Consider the following 15,352-nt stretch of genomic DNA (forward strand, 5'->3'; position numbering starts at 1 on the left):
CTGGGGGGTCTGCAGGGGTTCCCCTGGGACTGTATGAGAGGAGCCCTAATCCTTTTTAGGACATGGAATCTTCCCTAAGGAAGCAGGTGTTTATATTCTTTGTTTCTATAGGTTTTGATCTCTGTGAGGTTGGTCAGGAGGAAGTAATCCTGAAAACCGGGAAACAAGCCAATCGACGGACCATGCACTTTGCGCTCCAAGCCCTGCTCGCACTCTTCGGTAAGAGCTCCACGTGGCGCCACCCCAAGTGGCCCCCAGGAGCCACGGGCATGACCCTGATTATGGTTTGGGAAGAGGAAGAATTAAGTGAACGAACCTTTTTGTGTGTTACGGAATGTTCAAGTAAACAAACTCCCTGCTTTCGTGGAACTCAACTTACGATGAGCATATATGTAGTATATGTTAGATGAGGTGCCACCATGTGCTCTGCAGAAAACGTGCAGATTAAGGGACTAAGGAAGTGAGGGTGGCATCGCAGCAGAGATGATGAGGGAGCAGTGGTGCCCAGAGCCGGGCCTGCGAGGCACTTTTCAGACCCTGGGGCAAGCCTGCCTGCCATTCTCAAGAGGCCAAGTGAGGCTAAATGCTGGCTCGGATGGTGGCCAAGGCTTGAAGGCGACCAGCAGGGCCTGCTGATAAATGTGCTCAGAGAGAGAGGGCCAAAGGTGATATCCTGTTCTTTGGAACAGCTGCCAGAATGGGGCTGCCTTTGCTGAGACCTTGAAAGTGGCAGAAGGAATGGGAGGGGTCTGAGTTTCCTCTTGGACACCTTCATAGGCAGCTGGTTAGACGAGTCCAGTGTGGAGACATAAATGTGCACATAGGTCCAAGGGGAAGAGGACTGTGTCCTGTGGGCGCTCCTGGGGTCAGAGGTCACAGAGATAAGGAGGGGCCCGGGAAGGATCAGTCCATGAGGGCCAGGTGTGATTGACTGTGCAGAATACCAGATTTGGTGGCCACTGTTAACCTTTACATGAACTGGGGAGGACGAAAGCCTGACTGGAGTGGGTTAAGAGCAGCTGGGAGGAGAGGCCGTGTGGAGAGGAGGTTGCTGGGGTGTGGAGCGATGGGGCCGGAGCTGGAAGGGATGGCGCATGAGGGTTTAGGACAGGGGGCATCACAGATCGCCCCATTCAGAGCAGGAGGCTGCCATGGGGTCCCGTGAGATAGGGAGCAGAGTGGAGATGGGCACATGGCGGGGTCTGCAGCGCACGGGGCTGTGGGCAATCTCGGGGTGTTTTTGTCCCCAGTGTAAGCTTTACTTTTTCCAACAGGACTGTGTGTTTCAGGCTTATAAGATGAATTCAAGTTGTGTATAAGTAACACTTGCATAATGCTTTACTAGCTTCTATGCATATAAAGATGCTTGTGAAAGAAAAATAAGAACCATACAGAATTCTAACTGTCCTCTGGGCGCCTATGTTTTGTCTTAGATTCCACTGAGCTGCCCAAGCGCCTCAGCCTTGACAGCTCGTCCTCCCTGGAGTCTCTGGCCTCAGCCCAGTCTGTCTCCAATGCTCTGCCCTTGGGCTACCAGCACCCTCCTTTCTCTCCCACCGGTGCAGAGAGCATAGCCTCAGATGCCATCTCTGTGTACAGTCTGAGCTCCATCGCCTCCTCAATGAGCTTTGTCTCCAAGCCTGAGGGTGGGTCAGAGGGCGGAGGTCCTCGAGGAAGGCAGGACTACGACCGGTCCAAGAACGCCTTCCCACAGCGATCCACCCTGCCTCGGAGCCAGCTGTCCCCCCCGACCCGCCCTGCAGACAGCAAAGACGAAGAAGAATACGAAGGGTTTTCCATCATCAGCACTGAGCCTTTGGCGGCCTACCAAGAAAACAGACAGACTCGCTTCTCACCAGATCACAAACAGTCCCGCGTCGGGACAGCTGGCGGTGTGAAAGTTTCGGTAAGCTCCAAGGGGAGCATAAGCACTCCAAACTCTCCAGTTAAGATGACTCTGATTCCCAGCCCAAACTCACCCTTCCAGAAGGTTGGAAAACTAGCAAGTTCAGATACGGGAGAATCAGACCAGTCTAGTACAGAAACAGACAGTACCGTGAAATCCCAAGAAGAGAGCAACCCAAAGCTCGATCCACAAGAGTTGGCCCAGAAGATTCTAGAGGAGACACAAAGCCATCTCATTGCGGTGGAACGTCTTCAGAGGGGTAGTGGTCAAGGTAAGGGCACTAATCCTGAAGATGGCATTTCCGTGCCCAACAGCGCTGCTGTCTTCAGAGCGTCAGAAACAAGTGCGTTCAGCAGGCCTGCCCTCTCCCACCAGAAGAGCCAGCCGTCGCCAGTTACTATCAAACCAAAGCCCCCAGCCAGAAGCTCTTCACTACCCAAGGTGAGTTCAGGATACAGCAGCCCCACCGCCTCAGAGGCGTCCATCAAAGACAGCCCGAGCCAGCACAGTGGCCGGCCGTCGCCCGGCTCTGACTCCCAGACCTCCCTGACCGACCAGCCTCTCTTTAAGCTGAAGTATCCCAGCTCTCCTTACAGTGCTCACATTTCCAAATCACCAAGGAACATGTCCCCGAGCTCAGGCCACCAGTCTCCTGCTGGAAGTGCACCGTCCCCAGCTCTCTCCTACTCCTCAGCTGGCTCCGCTCGCTCGAGTCCAGCTGACGCTCCCGACATAGACAAGCTGAAGATGGCAGCCATCGACGAGAAGGTGCAGGCTGTACACAACCTGAAGATGTTTTGGCAGAGCACACCCCAGCATTCCACGGGACCAATGAAAATATTCCGGGGAACCCCTGGAACGATGACTTCCAAGAGAGATGTCCTCAGTCTATTAAACTTGTCACCTCGGCACAGCAAGAAGGAGGAAGGAGCAGACAAGCTGGAACTTAAGGAGCTGTCTTTGCAGCAATGTGGGGAAACGCCCCCAAAAGCCCCTCCCAACGGACACTGGCATACGGAGACCACCTCGCTGAGCACGCTGCCGCTGCCTGCCGGCCCTCCTGCCGCAGTGCCCACGCGCCCTTTGAGACTTCCTTCTGGAAACGGCTACAAGTTTCTGTCCCCAGGAAGATTTTTTCCTTCCTCTAAATGCTAAAACATCTTTTATACCCACCAACACCGGCTTGGAGCACAGCGGCCCACAGCCCAGCTCTCCGCACTCACTTGGCCTGCTCCTGAACGTGGCCGCCCCAGCATGGGTGCTCTCGGGGCGCGGGCGCCACCACTCCCAGACGCCACACACACACACTGGTAGCCCCTCTGGGACTCTGGGCCAGATTCACCAAAAGCCAGGACTTCTGTGGGGTTGGTGCAGGAGGCTCATGGAATTTTCTACACATCACCAAATGTCTACCTTGGAACTCCCTGCTTCTCATCTTTGATGCGATTCTTCAACAGGATTTTTGTACAAAAATGGTCATGGTTCTGGGGTGGGGAGAGAAAGGGAGCACATATTTTGCTAAGAGGTATATATGCAGTACCTTTTATACATAGAAATACAAACAGAGCTTTTTTAAGGCTTTCAGGTGCTGGTTGGGGGTAGGGTATATAAAACTCTCTCTAAGTTGAGTTCTTACATGAAAGTGTTATAGTAGCCAAAAAACAGGATACTAGTTTTAAAAATGCCAATGATTTATAATTAAATTGTAGCAGTTTTGGTCTCATGATATTGTAACATCAGAGTAACAAGGCAATAATTCACTTCCTGAACTCTGCTCTTTGAGGGCTACAAATGTCCCTGGGGCCCCACTGTCAACCAAACTTGAATTTTCTTAAAAAAATTTATGTAACTCTTACCCAGGCATTTTAGAACTATGCAATTGTGATTTAAAAATGCAACTTTGTGCTTTTAAAACATTACTGACCTTTTTTGTACGTGGATAAACAACTTGGTTTTATTATCAACAGTACTTTGCATTTATAGCTATTATTTTTAAAAGCTCAAAAAGTTTTTTAAAATGTCAAATTTTGAATAGTCTTCAATAAGCAATTATCAAGTTTGGAGGGGGGAGTTTGAAATTATTCAGTTTCCTTATAAGCAAAAAAAAAAAAAAAAAACCAAAAAACAAACAAACAAAAAAACAAAAGAAAAATCCCATGGCTAACTAGATTTAACCAGAATCTAGCCTTCCAGCTCTTATTCCCTTTATTACCTGCTTAATTTTATTATCTTTTCCCAAAGCCAGGTTTCTAAAACCCCTTCTGTCTAAATCTGTCACCAGGTTCCCAAAATCCCAGCACCTCACATCTGTGAGCTGCATTTGGACCCTCATCTTAGTGTGACCAGTGCCCCTTGCTCCTGTGGTCCGAAGGACAAATCCCCTCCCCCTCACACAGAAGACTTTAATGTCCACAGCCTCAGAAGCAGGGGACCTTCTGCTGGGATATACATCTGAATTACTGCTGAACAGGGAAAGAGATATACCTAAAAGTGTTGTCATAGAAAAAAAAAAAAAGAGGGACTTTTCCTATAGCTATGTCAGTTCACTGATACTGTTGCCAGTTGGGACAAGACAAAAGAACAGTCTAGGTGGGGGTAACCATTAACATATTTAAATAAAGAAAAGAAGTGCTGAAAACCATGTTAGTCCTAAGTTTAGTTAGAGAATTTACATAAGCCTCTTTTAGGTAATTCTAAAATTGAAATCCTACCATCCTCACTTTGAGGGCCCATCATACAACGGTGGGCAGCCTCTTGTCCCAGGACACAAGCCACACAGGGAGTGGACAGGAGGGGCCTGGCAGGAGGGACACTAACATCAAGACCTCCAGGGAGTTTTTAACCCTGGATAGGATCTCACTTTATAAACATACACTGACCAGTTAGTTGCCCTGTTCCTCACTGTATTCTGAAAAGAGGAAGAGATAATATTTATTCAATTTGTCTTACTCTCCTGAGCTATGTCATAGAAGCTTTTTGTGTTTAACCCAACAGCCATGTTGACAAAAGCAAAAGTATGTCCCATTCTAACCCTGATCCCAACACTGGAAGAAAAATACTTTATAAAGAAGCAAGCAACTATGAGGTTGTCTTTATGTCTTTCATAAATGGTAATAAAAACCAGTGTAGCAAATAAAAGCCAAGTTTATAGCACTGTGCATTTAGATAGAAAAATCAGGTCGTCAACAACAAGAAATAAACCTCAAAGTAAATTTCTGAATCCACATATAGATAGTTGGGCTGTTCCTTTCTCAGCAACTCTCAGCCTCTTTCCCAAGTGCCAAGTAGCCCTGGAGGAAAGGCCGGGTCTCTGCTCCATCCCTGAGGACGAGGGCACAACCCTGTAGGCCTCCCTCTAGCGCACATCCTCCACCACCCAGACGGCTTCCCCGTGGTTACCAAGCCAGCGAGGAGGACTCGTGGACCCTAACCTGGTTTTAGTCCTAAATACATTTGTTGTTGTAGGTTTCATGTTGAAAAGCCAAATGGAATATATGATTTTTTTTTGGTCCTAGATATAAGTTTCAAGGAAGAAAAGCAAAGATGATGAAATAATAGGACCAATCTAAAAATCACTGTAGAGTCGCCGCTTCTTTATGTTTACTGTCAGTCTTGGTGTTTTCTATACAAGTGAAATGGATGTAAAATCAAGGTGAATTTTTCAGGCTACCTTGAAAACAATATGCACTTAAAAATTATGTGAGATTGTATAATTTGCAAATTCTTTGTACAGATCAGAGGTTGGCAAATGACCCACAGGCTAAATCTGGTCAGAGGCCCAGATTTTTACAGCCATGAGCTAGGAATGGATTTTACATTTTAAAATATTTATATAAATAAATACCTACATAATATTTTTGATTTTTACCTCTTGGTCCACAAAAACTAAGATATCTAGCCTTTTAAGAAAAAGTTTGCTGACTCCTGGTATAGATGACAGAAAACACAATTAGCATAATGTTTTGTTTCTACAATCTAGGGAAAGTGAGTGTCAGGCTGTGGATAAAACTGATAGGAATGCGTGGGAACCTGAGCCATGTGGATGGAAGCGAATGACCCCTGCATAGTCCTCGGCTCTTTGCCCCACTTGGAAGGAGTCGATGGGTGTGGGTGAAATTTACAAAAATATTTTTCCTCACTGTATGCAGACAGCATTGGATATTATTTCTTTTTCAGCTCAGGAAACTGGAACCCCTGCCCCTACTCTACTCCATCAGATGCAAATACACCAAATACAAGCAATAAAATCTCCCTCTCCTAGAAACCTTGGTATGACCACAAAGCAAGGTAGTCGAATCTGTCTTACTTCTCACCAGTGAACCATGCAACTACTTCAGTGATCTTTAACTAAGTCAATATACCAAGACGAAATTAGCTACTCAAGCTTACATTTTGATGCGTTTTGGTATTGGTGTGTAGTAAAATGAAGAAGTTCTCACCTCCATCCACTTGAAACGGTCCCTGGTCCACGCGCTGCTGCACACGCTGTCCTCGCTGTGCTTGTCTGTCCCGGTGAATCCCGGTAGGCGGTCACCTTGGCAAGTCCCCAGCTCAGTGCCTGTCCTGCCACCACCCCCACCACAAGGAGAACAGTCACTTCGTTAGTTTCAGTTCAGGCTGGAAAAAATGCCACACAATAATTTGGTTTGCATTTAGTAAGTAGGCAGAATGTGAAAAATGTATAATTTTCATCACATATTTTGTTGTTTTACCTAAAAGAACTGTCCATGTGCTTTGTGAACTGGGCCCTTGTCTGTGCCAGACCCTTCAAAGATGTTCCATGTAAGGACACACGTGGTCACATCTCCCTTCCTCAGACGCCTTCCCCACTTGGCACTCATGCCCCTTGTATGCAGTGTTAGCCATCTTTGGCCTATGTGGACTTTTTTTTTGTAAATTACAGTTTTCCAGATGGCATTAAACTTTTTATATTATGAAATTTACCCTGTAAAAAGAACTTCATATTTTTATTGAGATTGCTAAGGCACTTGGCCTTCCTTTGTGATTTCAGTGTCTATTAAAGCATGAGTTCCTTTGGTTTTAAGTACTGTATCTGAATCACTTTCTATGCATTTTCCACACTTCCTAGGTTTCTTTGCAGTACACAAAGTGGTCATGTGTCATTAATGAGCATGTATTTCTGTCTGGAGTTTATCCTTATAAACACACTGTAGCCTCACGTTTGCCAGGAGCAGAGCCAGAGAAAGCACACAGCAGAGCGGACCTGCACGCAGCTCATCTGGCCCCGAGGACTGGGTACCGGTTGGTGGTAGTGGTTTAGATGGCTAAATGCTTCTGATCTTCTGTGTTGCAGGACAGAAAATTCTATGGTTGCAGACAAACAGAGTTCATTACCACTAGATCCCTGTATCTAAAAGAAACTTCCAAAGGAAGTACAGCTGACCCTCAAACAACAAGGTTTTAAGTGCGCAGGTCCACGTATATGTGGAATTTTTTCAGTAGTAAATACTACAATATTAAACGATCCACTGTTGGCTGAATGTGCAGATGTGGAGCCACGGATATGGAGGAGCCGTGAGGAACCACATATAAGAAGCACGGACTACGTGTTATATGCAGATTTTTACTGTGCAAAGGTTTGGTGCCCCAGCCCAGACGTTGTTCAAAGGACAACTGTATTTCAGAAAGGAAAACAGTCCTACCTGTGAAAGTCTGAGATGCATGAAGAAATAATGAACACCGAATTAGGTGAATGTGAAAAAAAATCAAAACAAGTATTGATTATATAAAAAGAGTAATGTCTCATTTGGGTAGCAATAAAAAATTAAAACAAGGAAGTTAAAGTGTTATTTGTTTGGGAAGAGAAAAGTAGATTTTTAGAGACAGTATGTTAAGTGTGCATAACCACACACAAAAAATAGAAATAGAGGATTATACCAAACTAATTAGTGGAGGAGAAATAAATTTTAAAAAACTTAGTTGACTTAAAAAAGAGGGAACAACAACAAAAACTATTTTAAAAGGAGGAGAAAAGAAAGATGAAATAAATTTTAAAAATCAGTGATAATCAGTAATCATTAAAAATGTAAGTGAACTAAACTTAATTAAAAAGGAGCCTGACAGATGATGGCAACATGCCACATGTTCTTTAAAAAAAAAAATGCTGTTCGAAAAGAAAAAACCCAACTACCAAAGCACAAGGGCCCCAAATGACAGTAAAGAATCAGTAAAATAGATGTTAAAGTAAAAGGCATTAATAAAACAAAGATCCATTTGCTAATGTTAAAAAAAAACTTAGTCGAAAGGCAAAATTCTAAATTTGTATGCAGCTAACACTATAGCCTTAAAATTCATAAAGTAAAAATTGGCAGAACTACAAGTTTGGAAAACTACACTACTATAATGGGAGATATTACTCTTTACTCTCAGTACCTGATGGGTTAATTAGACAAATATTTAGAAAGTATATATGGTGGGTTTAAACAATCAGCAAACAGGCTTATGACTTGGAGAGAACCTAGTTTCTGATAGTGAATCAACATTTTTCATAAGCACACACAAAATATTTCATGAAAAATAGACCATGTTCTGGCCTCTAGCAATCAATATCATTGCCACCAACCTAATGAGAATACAATTCAGTTAAGGCATCAATAACAAGAAGATAATCGAAAAGTTGCCAACCACTTAGATATTTTAAAATGCACTAAATAACATATGAACCATAGAGGAATTCATAATAGAAATGAGAAACTATTACGTATCTAAACAGATAGATGCCTCCAGTGCCACCTTGGGAGTTTCTGGGGTTTACTTTTACTAATGACAGAGGTATTTCTTATTTGTTCTACTCAAGACCAGAAGTTTGCACAATAGACTACAAACAATCTCATTTTCACCTGATAAAGTAAAATATATATACTTATTTTTATTTCTGCTTACATGCCACTTTCAGGAAATATATAAATAATAGCTTAAGAATAAAATTAACTTAAAATTTCATAAAAATTAGTGGGATGCAGTTAACGTGGCATTTTAAAGAAAAAAATTATAGTCCTAAATGTTTATTTTCAAGGTTAATTTTAAACATGTAACTGTTTAAGCCCCAACCAATGAGGAGGGATGCCATCCTAAATAGCCAGTGCTGTGGTACAAGTGCATAAAGAATGATGCCACTGAGCTAGGTGACTGATCCAAGAAGTTAGCAAAGGAATAACAAGAGAAACCCAAGGAGAAGGAAAAACCCAGAGAGAAAAGAAGGGAGGGAATAACAAGAGTCAGAAATTAATTTAAAAAAAGATAGTACAGAAGATCAAGAAGGGTAAAGTCTGCCAAAAAGAAAAAATACACCAATTCCTGGGAAGGCTGACTACACGTGTGCATGCATGCACACGTGTGTGTATTTGAGACAGAGCAAAGGAGAAACGGTTACAGCTAAAAATGCAGCAAAAATTAATAAGAAAATACTATGAATACATTTATGCCAATACACGTGAAAATGTGAAATAATACCTAGTATGTTTTAGGCATAGATATGTAGTTGAGGAATCCAAAAATGCAGGGAACGATGGACCTCAGATGCAGGAGTGGTGTCACCTTTGGGGAGGGAAGCAATGGAACTAGAATCAGGAGTGATAAGCAAGTGACTTCAACTGCAAAGAACTGTAGCATACATCTCCTTGTTCACACATACAAACTATTTCATAAGGAATTTAAGAATGAGTGAAAAATGTTATTAGCAACTATACAACAATAAATTATATAAACTTTTAGAAAAACTATTAAAAGCTCTAGTGCAAGAAGGAAAAGAAAACTTAAAAAAAAGAGCCCATAAAATTAAAATGGTAATCCTAACTCCTTGTCCTTTATCCAACTCTCCAAAATATACAGGCCCAGATGGTTTTACATGTACTTCACCAAACTTTCAGGGACCAGTGATACTCTGTATTTTCAAATTGTTTAAGAAAATATAAAAATAAAAGATATTAAAATCACTCCATGATGGTATTCTTAATTCTAAGATCAATAGATAGTATAAGCAAAGGATAGGCCCGTTTCATTTATGAATCTAGACATAAAAATCCGAAATAAAATACTGGCCATTAAATCCTTGTGTTTTTAAAACTAGGAAAACATAGATTGAAAGCGGATCTATTAGTCACTGGTGCTTATCTTTACTGATGAACACGCACATGGTATTCTTAAGGGCCAGAGCTCCGGCCCTAGGGAGCATCTATAAACACATTCATATAAGTAAAACCAATCAGCATGAAACTACAGAGCACATTACCACCCTGAGAACTGGAGTGCTGAATTCTACAGTTTACATTGTAATTAGACAAGAAGCAAATCTATTACACTCCTAGTATAAGAACAATGAAATATGTATGCAAATGTAAGGGAAATTCCAAGCAGTTCTATCATTTCTTAAGAAACAACGTGAGAACTATACCCTATTAATGTTAAAGTAGAAATTGACTTTAGTACAATAATCTGTAGCGTAGATCTAAGGACGCAAGTTTAACACAGCACCATGCAAAGATTTTTTAGCACAATCGTGTGGTGTTTATTACCTTAGGAAATATAATTTATATTATCTGTTATTGTTCGAGAATTTGCATGTTCAGTTATGGAATACATGCTTTGTTAGATGCTTCCCTGAAGGAGAGACTGGCCCTTAGTGAAGATCTAGTTATGTGCTGGGGACCTTGACTGACAGCTAATATGAAAGACAGGTACTACCAAGACTGTTCTTAGCTACTGTGGTGCTTTTTTTTTTTTTTTGCGGTACGCGGGCCTCTCACAGCCGTGGCCTCTCCCGCCGCGGAGCACAGGCTCCGGACGCGCAGGCCCAGCGGCCATGGCCCACGGGCCCAGCCGCTCTGCGGCACGTGGGATCCTCCTGGACTGGGGCACAAACCCGCGTCCCCTGCATCGGCAGGGAGACTCCCAACCACTGCGCCACCAGGGAAGCCCTGTGGTGCTTTTTAATATTAGTATTCTAATGCTTTATTTATAGTCACTTTGTTTTGTTGTTTTTAACCTCAGGATGTCTGGACAAAGACCACAGCTTGGTACCTTTTTCAACTTAAAGCCTTTCTTCAACTTTCCCAATCAGTATGCATGCTTAACAGCCTCTAATACTAAATAATGGCAAACAGGGAACTGACAGTCTAATGCTGCATCCACTCCAGCAAATAAGGCCGAAACATCTGGATCCAAATACATTAAAGGGACATGTTGGCATCGAGGAAACATTTTGCCTCCCAAATGAATTTGCATCCAATCTCAAGATATTTATTAGATTTGTAGCAATTGTGCATTTGGGCTTAAGGGAACAAATGTTCTTAAATATATAAATATTCTCAATATATTTATATTAAATAAGAAGTTCTAAAATTCTAAAATAACTTTAAGTCCCAATAGTAGGGCTCAAAGTCTGCCCTTTTAGTTAATTCGGACAGGTAAATGAGTTTGAATTCTGATCTGTCTGGCAGCATTCTGCCAAAAGTCTGACCTTTTTTCCATATACAGAGCTTTCTTTTTCTTTTTTTAAAATAAATTTATTTTATTTATTTATCTTTGGCTGCGTTGGGTCTTCGTTGCTGTGCGCGGGCCTTCTCTGGTTGCGTCGAGCAGGGGCTACTCTTTGTTGCGGTGCGCGGGCTTCTCATTGCGGTGGCTTCTCTTGTTACAGAGCACGGGTTCTAGGTGCGCAGCCTTCAGTAGTTGTGGCATGCGGGCTCAGTTGTGGCTTGTGGGCTGTAGAGCAGAGACTCAGTAGTTGTGGCGCACGGGCTTAGTTGCTCCGTGGCATGTGGGATCTTCTGGGACCAGGGCTCAAACCCATGTCCGCTGCACTGCCAGGCAGATTCTAAACCACTGCGCCACCAGGGAAGTCCCCAGATCTTTCTGAAGTTGTAGCCATTTTCTTTTTGAACCAAAAATGCAAATATAAAATAAAATTGCAATGTAATTAAGAAAAAAGAGGCAGTTCTTACCTAACATTTCGAAAGTCATTCATTCTACAAATATTTGCTGAGGGTTTGTTGTGATAAATAGGATGTAGCCAATAAAAAATAAACAAGCAGAAAGTTAAAATAGATGTTAAAAAGTCCATAAAATAAACTTTGTACACTTCACTTAATTAGATTCTGTTCTCTCCTGTATTACAAATAGTCCAAACAGCTTGATGAATGAAAATGCCAATCACTGTGCCTCCCCACCCAGTGCCCCGGCTAAGAAGTGCCTTGACTCAGCCTGAGGGATGAGACAGCATATGGAGGCAGAGGTGTTCTATGTGGAAGGACTCTACTCTCCTGCTGCAGCTGATGAGTCCTGAGCAGGGCCACCAATGCTGTGGGAGGTCAGAACCTTAGGAAAAACCCCTGCGACCAGATTCCTTTTCTCATGATTTCAGTCCAGGTCTAGATCAGGTCTCTGCAGCTGAAGCCAAAGTCAAAGGTAGGGATGTAAACTGAGGTCAGTGGCCAGCACGGCCATGTGCAGGCCAGAGGTGCAAAGGTGCAAAAACTGAGTGAGCAGAGGAAGCCAGCAGTGGAGAAAGGAGAAAAGAGCAGATGCAAAGGCACCTTGAGGGAGACAAAGTCCCTGAAGTAGCTAAGTTCCAGGCTGCTCTCCACTTCAATGTTCAGTTACTTCCCACTTGGGTTAACTTAAATGGGACTTTTTTTTCCTTTCGATTTAATGGCCTGAGCTGTGGATGTTTGAACATATGGTATAAAAGGAGCAAGTCAGAAGTAGAGCAGGAAGGAAGGCTGTAGAGGAGGCAAACTGAAGACGGAAACGACAGCAAAGGAATAAGAAACACACGTGAAATGGAAGAACACATTAAGTCTAAGGCCATCCAGTGAGGGGCCTCTATGATCTTGGATGCTTGGATGTAAAAAAAAAAAAGCAATAGAATCAATCAGAAGAGAAGCCCCACGTCCCTTCCTGTGGCTTACGCTCAGCCTGCCCCTCCATCACTGTAGGTGGAGACATCTGGGCCCCTCTCCAGGGCCTACACCTCCACTTGCTTAGACCCGCTCTTGGTTGCCCGCTGAAGGACAGCGTGTCAATAATCCTCCCTCTCTCTCCCGCACTGATTTTTCCTCTCAGGTGAATCATTCCTATCAGCATATTAACGTGCTGTGATCTCTCCCGTGTGGCCCCATATCCCCGTCCTGCAAACATGCCATTTCTCCGCTTCTTTCAGAACAAAGCGACTGCTCTATACTCAGTGTCACCACTTCCACTCTTCCTCTTCTCTCTTAAACCACCCCCTCAAATCACGCTTTTGTCCCCAACACAAGATCAGAAGCTACATCCAAAATGTTGCAAAAGCTAGTGGTCAATTCTTAGTTCTCTGTAATGCAGTACAAACCACATAGCATCACATATGAGGTAGACCTGAAATAAAAGTGTAATCTGCATTTAATTAAGCTTTTAAATATAGGTATGTAACTTTCAATTTACTGTAAATACAGAGATTGTCAGAACGGGTTATACAATACCATGAGTAAACAGTGAGGTAACTCCCAAGGTGGGGCCACCCCATCACTCCACACAGTGCTTTTGGATACAACTTTCTGCAATGATGAAGAGCTGGGCTGTCCAATCCAGCAGCCACTAGGCACATGTGGCTACTGAGCAGCCACAACACAGTCAGTGTGACCAAGGATATGAATTTTTATTCTAATTTATTTGTACATATAGTGGTCTGGACTGGTCTCTTAAGCCAATAATATAGAGAAAAAGGAGGCTATGAACTCTTCAAGAATAAAGAATTTTAAGTGACATCACAACCAAATGTAAATACAATTGTATTTCTATATACTAGCAACAAACACTAGAAAACAAAATTAAAACCCATTCTGTTTACCATTAGGTCAATAAACATAAATTGATTAAAACACATTGATCTCTACAGTCAAGATGGTTACAGTTCATAATATGTAGACTACACCTCAATAAAGTTGATAAAAAATACTTAGGGATAAATTTAACAAAGGGCAAGTAAGATTTCTGTATTAAAAATGAGAAAACACTGCTGACAAAAATTAAAGAAGCCATAAGCTGAGATAGATGTTGATGAATGGAACACTGAATATTGTTAAGATGTCAATTCTCCCAAGACTTATCTATAGAGGTAACACAATTGCAATGAAAATATTAACAGGAAAAAGTCTTAGCAGACTTTTTATTAGAAACTGACAAGTTAAACTTAAAATTTATTTGGAAATGCAAAGAATCTAGGAGAGTCAAAACAAACTTGAAAAAGAAGTTGCCTTCAAAATTTACTTTGAAGTTATAGTAAATAAGATTATGTAGTTTTGGCATATAAACAAATAGTAGACAGAGAAGAGTCCAGAAATATATATAGAGAGAAAAGGGCCCAGATGTAGATGGCTAACTGATTTTCAATAAAGGGTTCCAAGGTAATTTAGTAGGGGAAAGAACAGTATTTTCAACATATGGCATTAAAACTACATTTCATTTAGAAAAATAAAACCTCAGTGACTACCTCAAACCATACTCAAAAAGTAATTCAAAATGGATCATAAACCTAGACATAAAAGGTGAAGTTATAAAGCTTCATTCATAGGAAAATACCTCTTTGACCCTAAGTCAGGCAAAGATTTCTTACGACACAAAAAGCACCAACTAACTACAAAAGAAAACTTAATTGTAATCTATCAAAATTAAAACCTTTTGCTCTTCATAAGATATCACTAAGAAAATGAAAAGGCAAGCAGAGCCTAGAAGAAAATATTCATGATAATTTTTCATGGTAACTTTACCTGACAGAAGACCTGTATCTGGAATGAATATCTATATCACCGGCAACCAACAATAAAACATCAAACAATAAAGATGAAAGATTTGAACAGAAACTTCATGAAGGAAGATATACAAATGATCAATAAGCACATGAAAATGTGCTCAGAATCATTAGTCATCTGGGAATGCAAATTAAAATCACAATGAAAAAAATACTTCCCACCTTTAGAATGGCTAGAGACTGACCACACCAAGTGTTGGTGCATATACAGAACCACTAGAACTCTCATACCTTGTTAGTAGGAGTGTAAAATGATACAACCATTTTGGAAAACTGTTCAGCAATTTCTCATAAAATTTAATATACAGCCACCCAATCCTATGTCTCAGTATTTGCCTGTGAGAAATGAAAACAGATGCCCACAAAGAGACTCATACAAGAATGTTCATGGTTGCTTTATTCATAGGAGCCCCCAAATGGGGAAGCCCAAATGGCTGTCAGCAGGTGGCTGGATAAGGAACTGTGGTATCGTCATACAGTGGGCACTGTGCTACAGTAAGAAGGAATGAAGGATACAGGCAGCAACGGGAGCCAATATCAGAAACAATGAGTTGAGCAAAAGACGTCAAACACAAAAGAATTCAGACTTTATGATCCCATTTATATAAAGTCCGAGAACAATCAAAATGAATTTATGGTGA

The 15,352-nt window shown here is 42.0% G+C and overlaps 1 protein-coding gene and 1 long non-coding RNA gene across 8 annotated transcripts in view; one reads left to right on the forward strand and one right to left on the reverse strand.

The window, feature by feature from the left end:
* Positions 1 to 6,950, forward strand: part of TTC28 (tetratricopeptide repeat domain 28) — a 594,638-nt gene extending 587,688 nt beyond the window's left edge. For all 4 annotated transcript variants that reach the window (XM_067700377.1, XM_067700378.1, XM_067700380.1 and 1 more), the window contains 2 exons: positions 112 to 219; positions 1,434 to 6,950. In XM_067700377.1, the coding sequence (XP_067556478.1) occupies positions 112 to 219; positions 1,434 to 3,061 (1,736 nt within the window). In that variant the 3' untranslated portion in view covers positions 3,062 to 6,950. The remainder of the gene's footprint in view (positions 1 to 111; positions 220 to 1,433) is intronic.
* Positions 1 to 15,352, reverse strand: part of LOC137203699 (uncharacterized) — a 57,086-nt gene that overhangs the window by 3,239 nt on the left and 38,495 nt on the right. The window contains exons 2-4 of one of the 4 annotated variants that reach the window (XR_010933246.1): positions 11,385 to 11,798; positions 9,380 to 9,463; positions 6,346 to 6,469 (exon numbers count right to left, since the gene is read on the reverse strand). This is a non-coding gene — a long non-coding RNA (uncharacterized lncRNA). Of the gene's footprint in view, positions 1 to 6,345; positions 7,232 to 9,379; positions 9,464 to 11,384; positions 11,799 to 15,352 lie in introns of all 4 variants that reach the window. The other 3 variants (XR_010933247.1, XR_010933245.1, XR_010933248.1) reach the window with 3 other exon arrangements.

Source organism: Pseudorca crassidens, chromosome 12 (genome assembly GCF_039906515.1).
Source record: "Pseudorca crassidens isolate mPseCra1 chromosome 12, mPseCra1.hap1, whole genome shotgun sequence".
NCBI classification, from domain to species: domain Eukaryota; kingdom Metazoa; phylum Chordata; class Mammalia; order Artiodactyla; family Delphinidae; genus Pseudorca; species Pseudorca crassidens.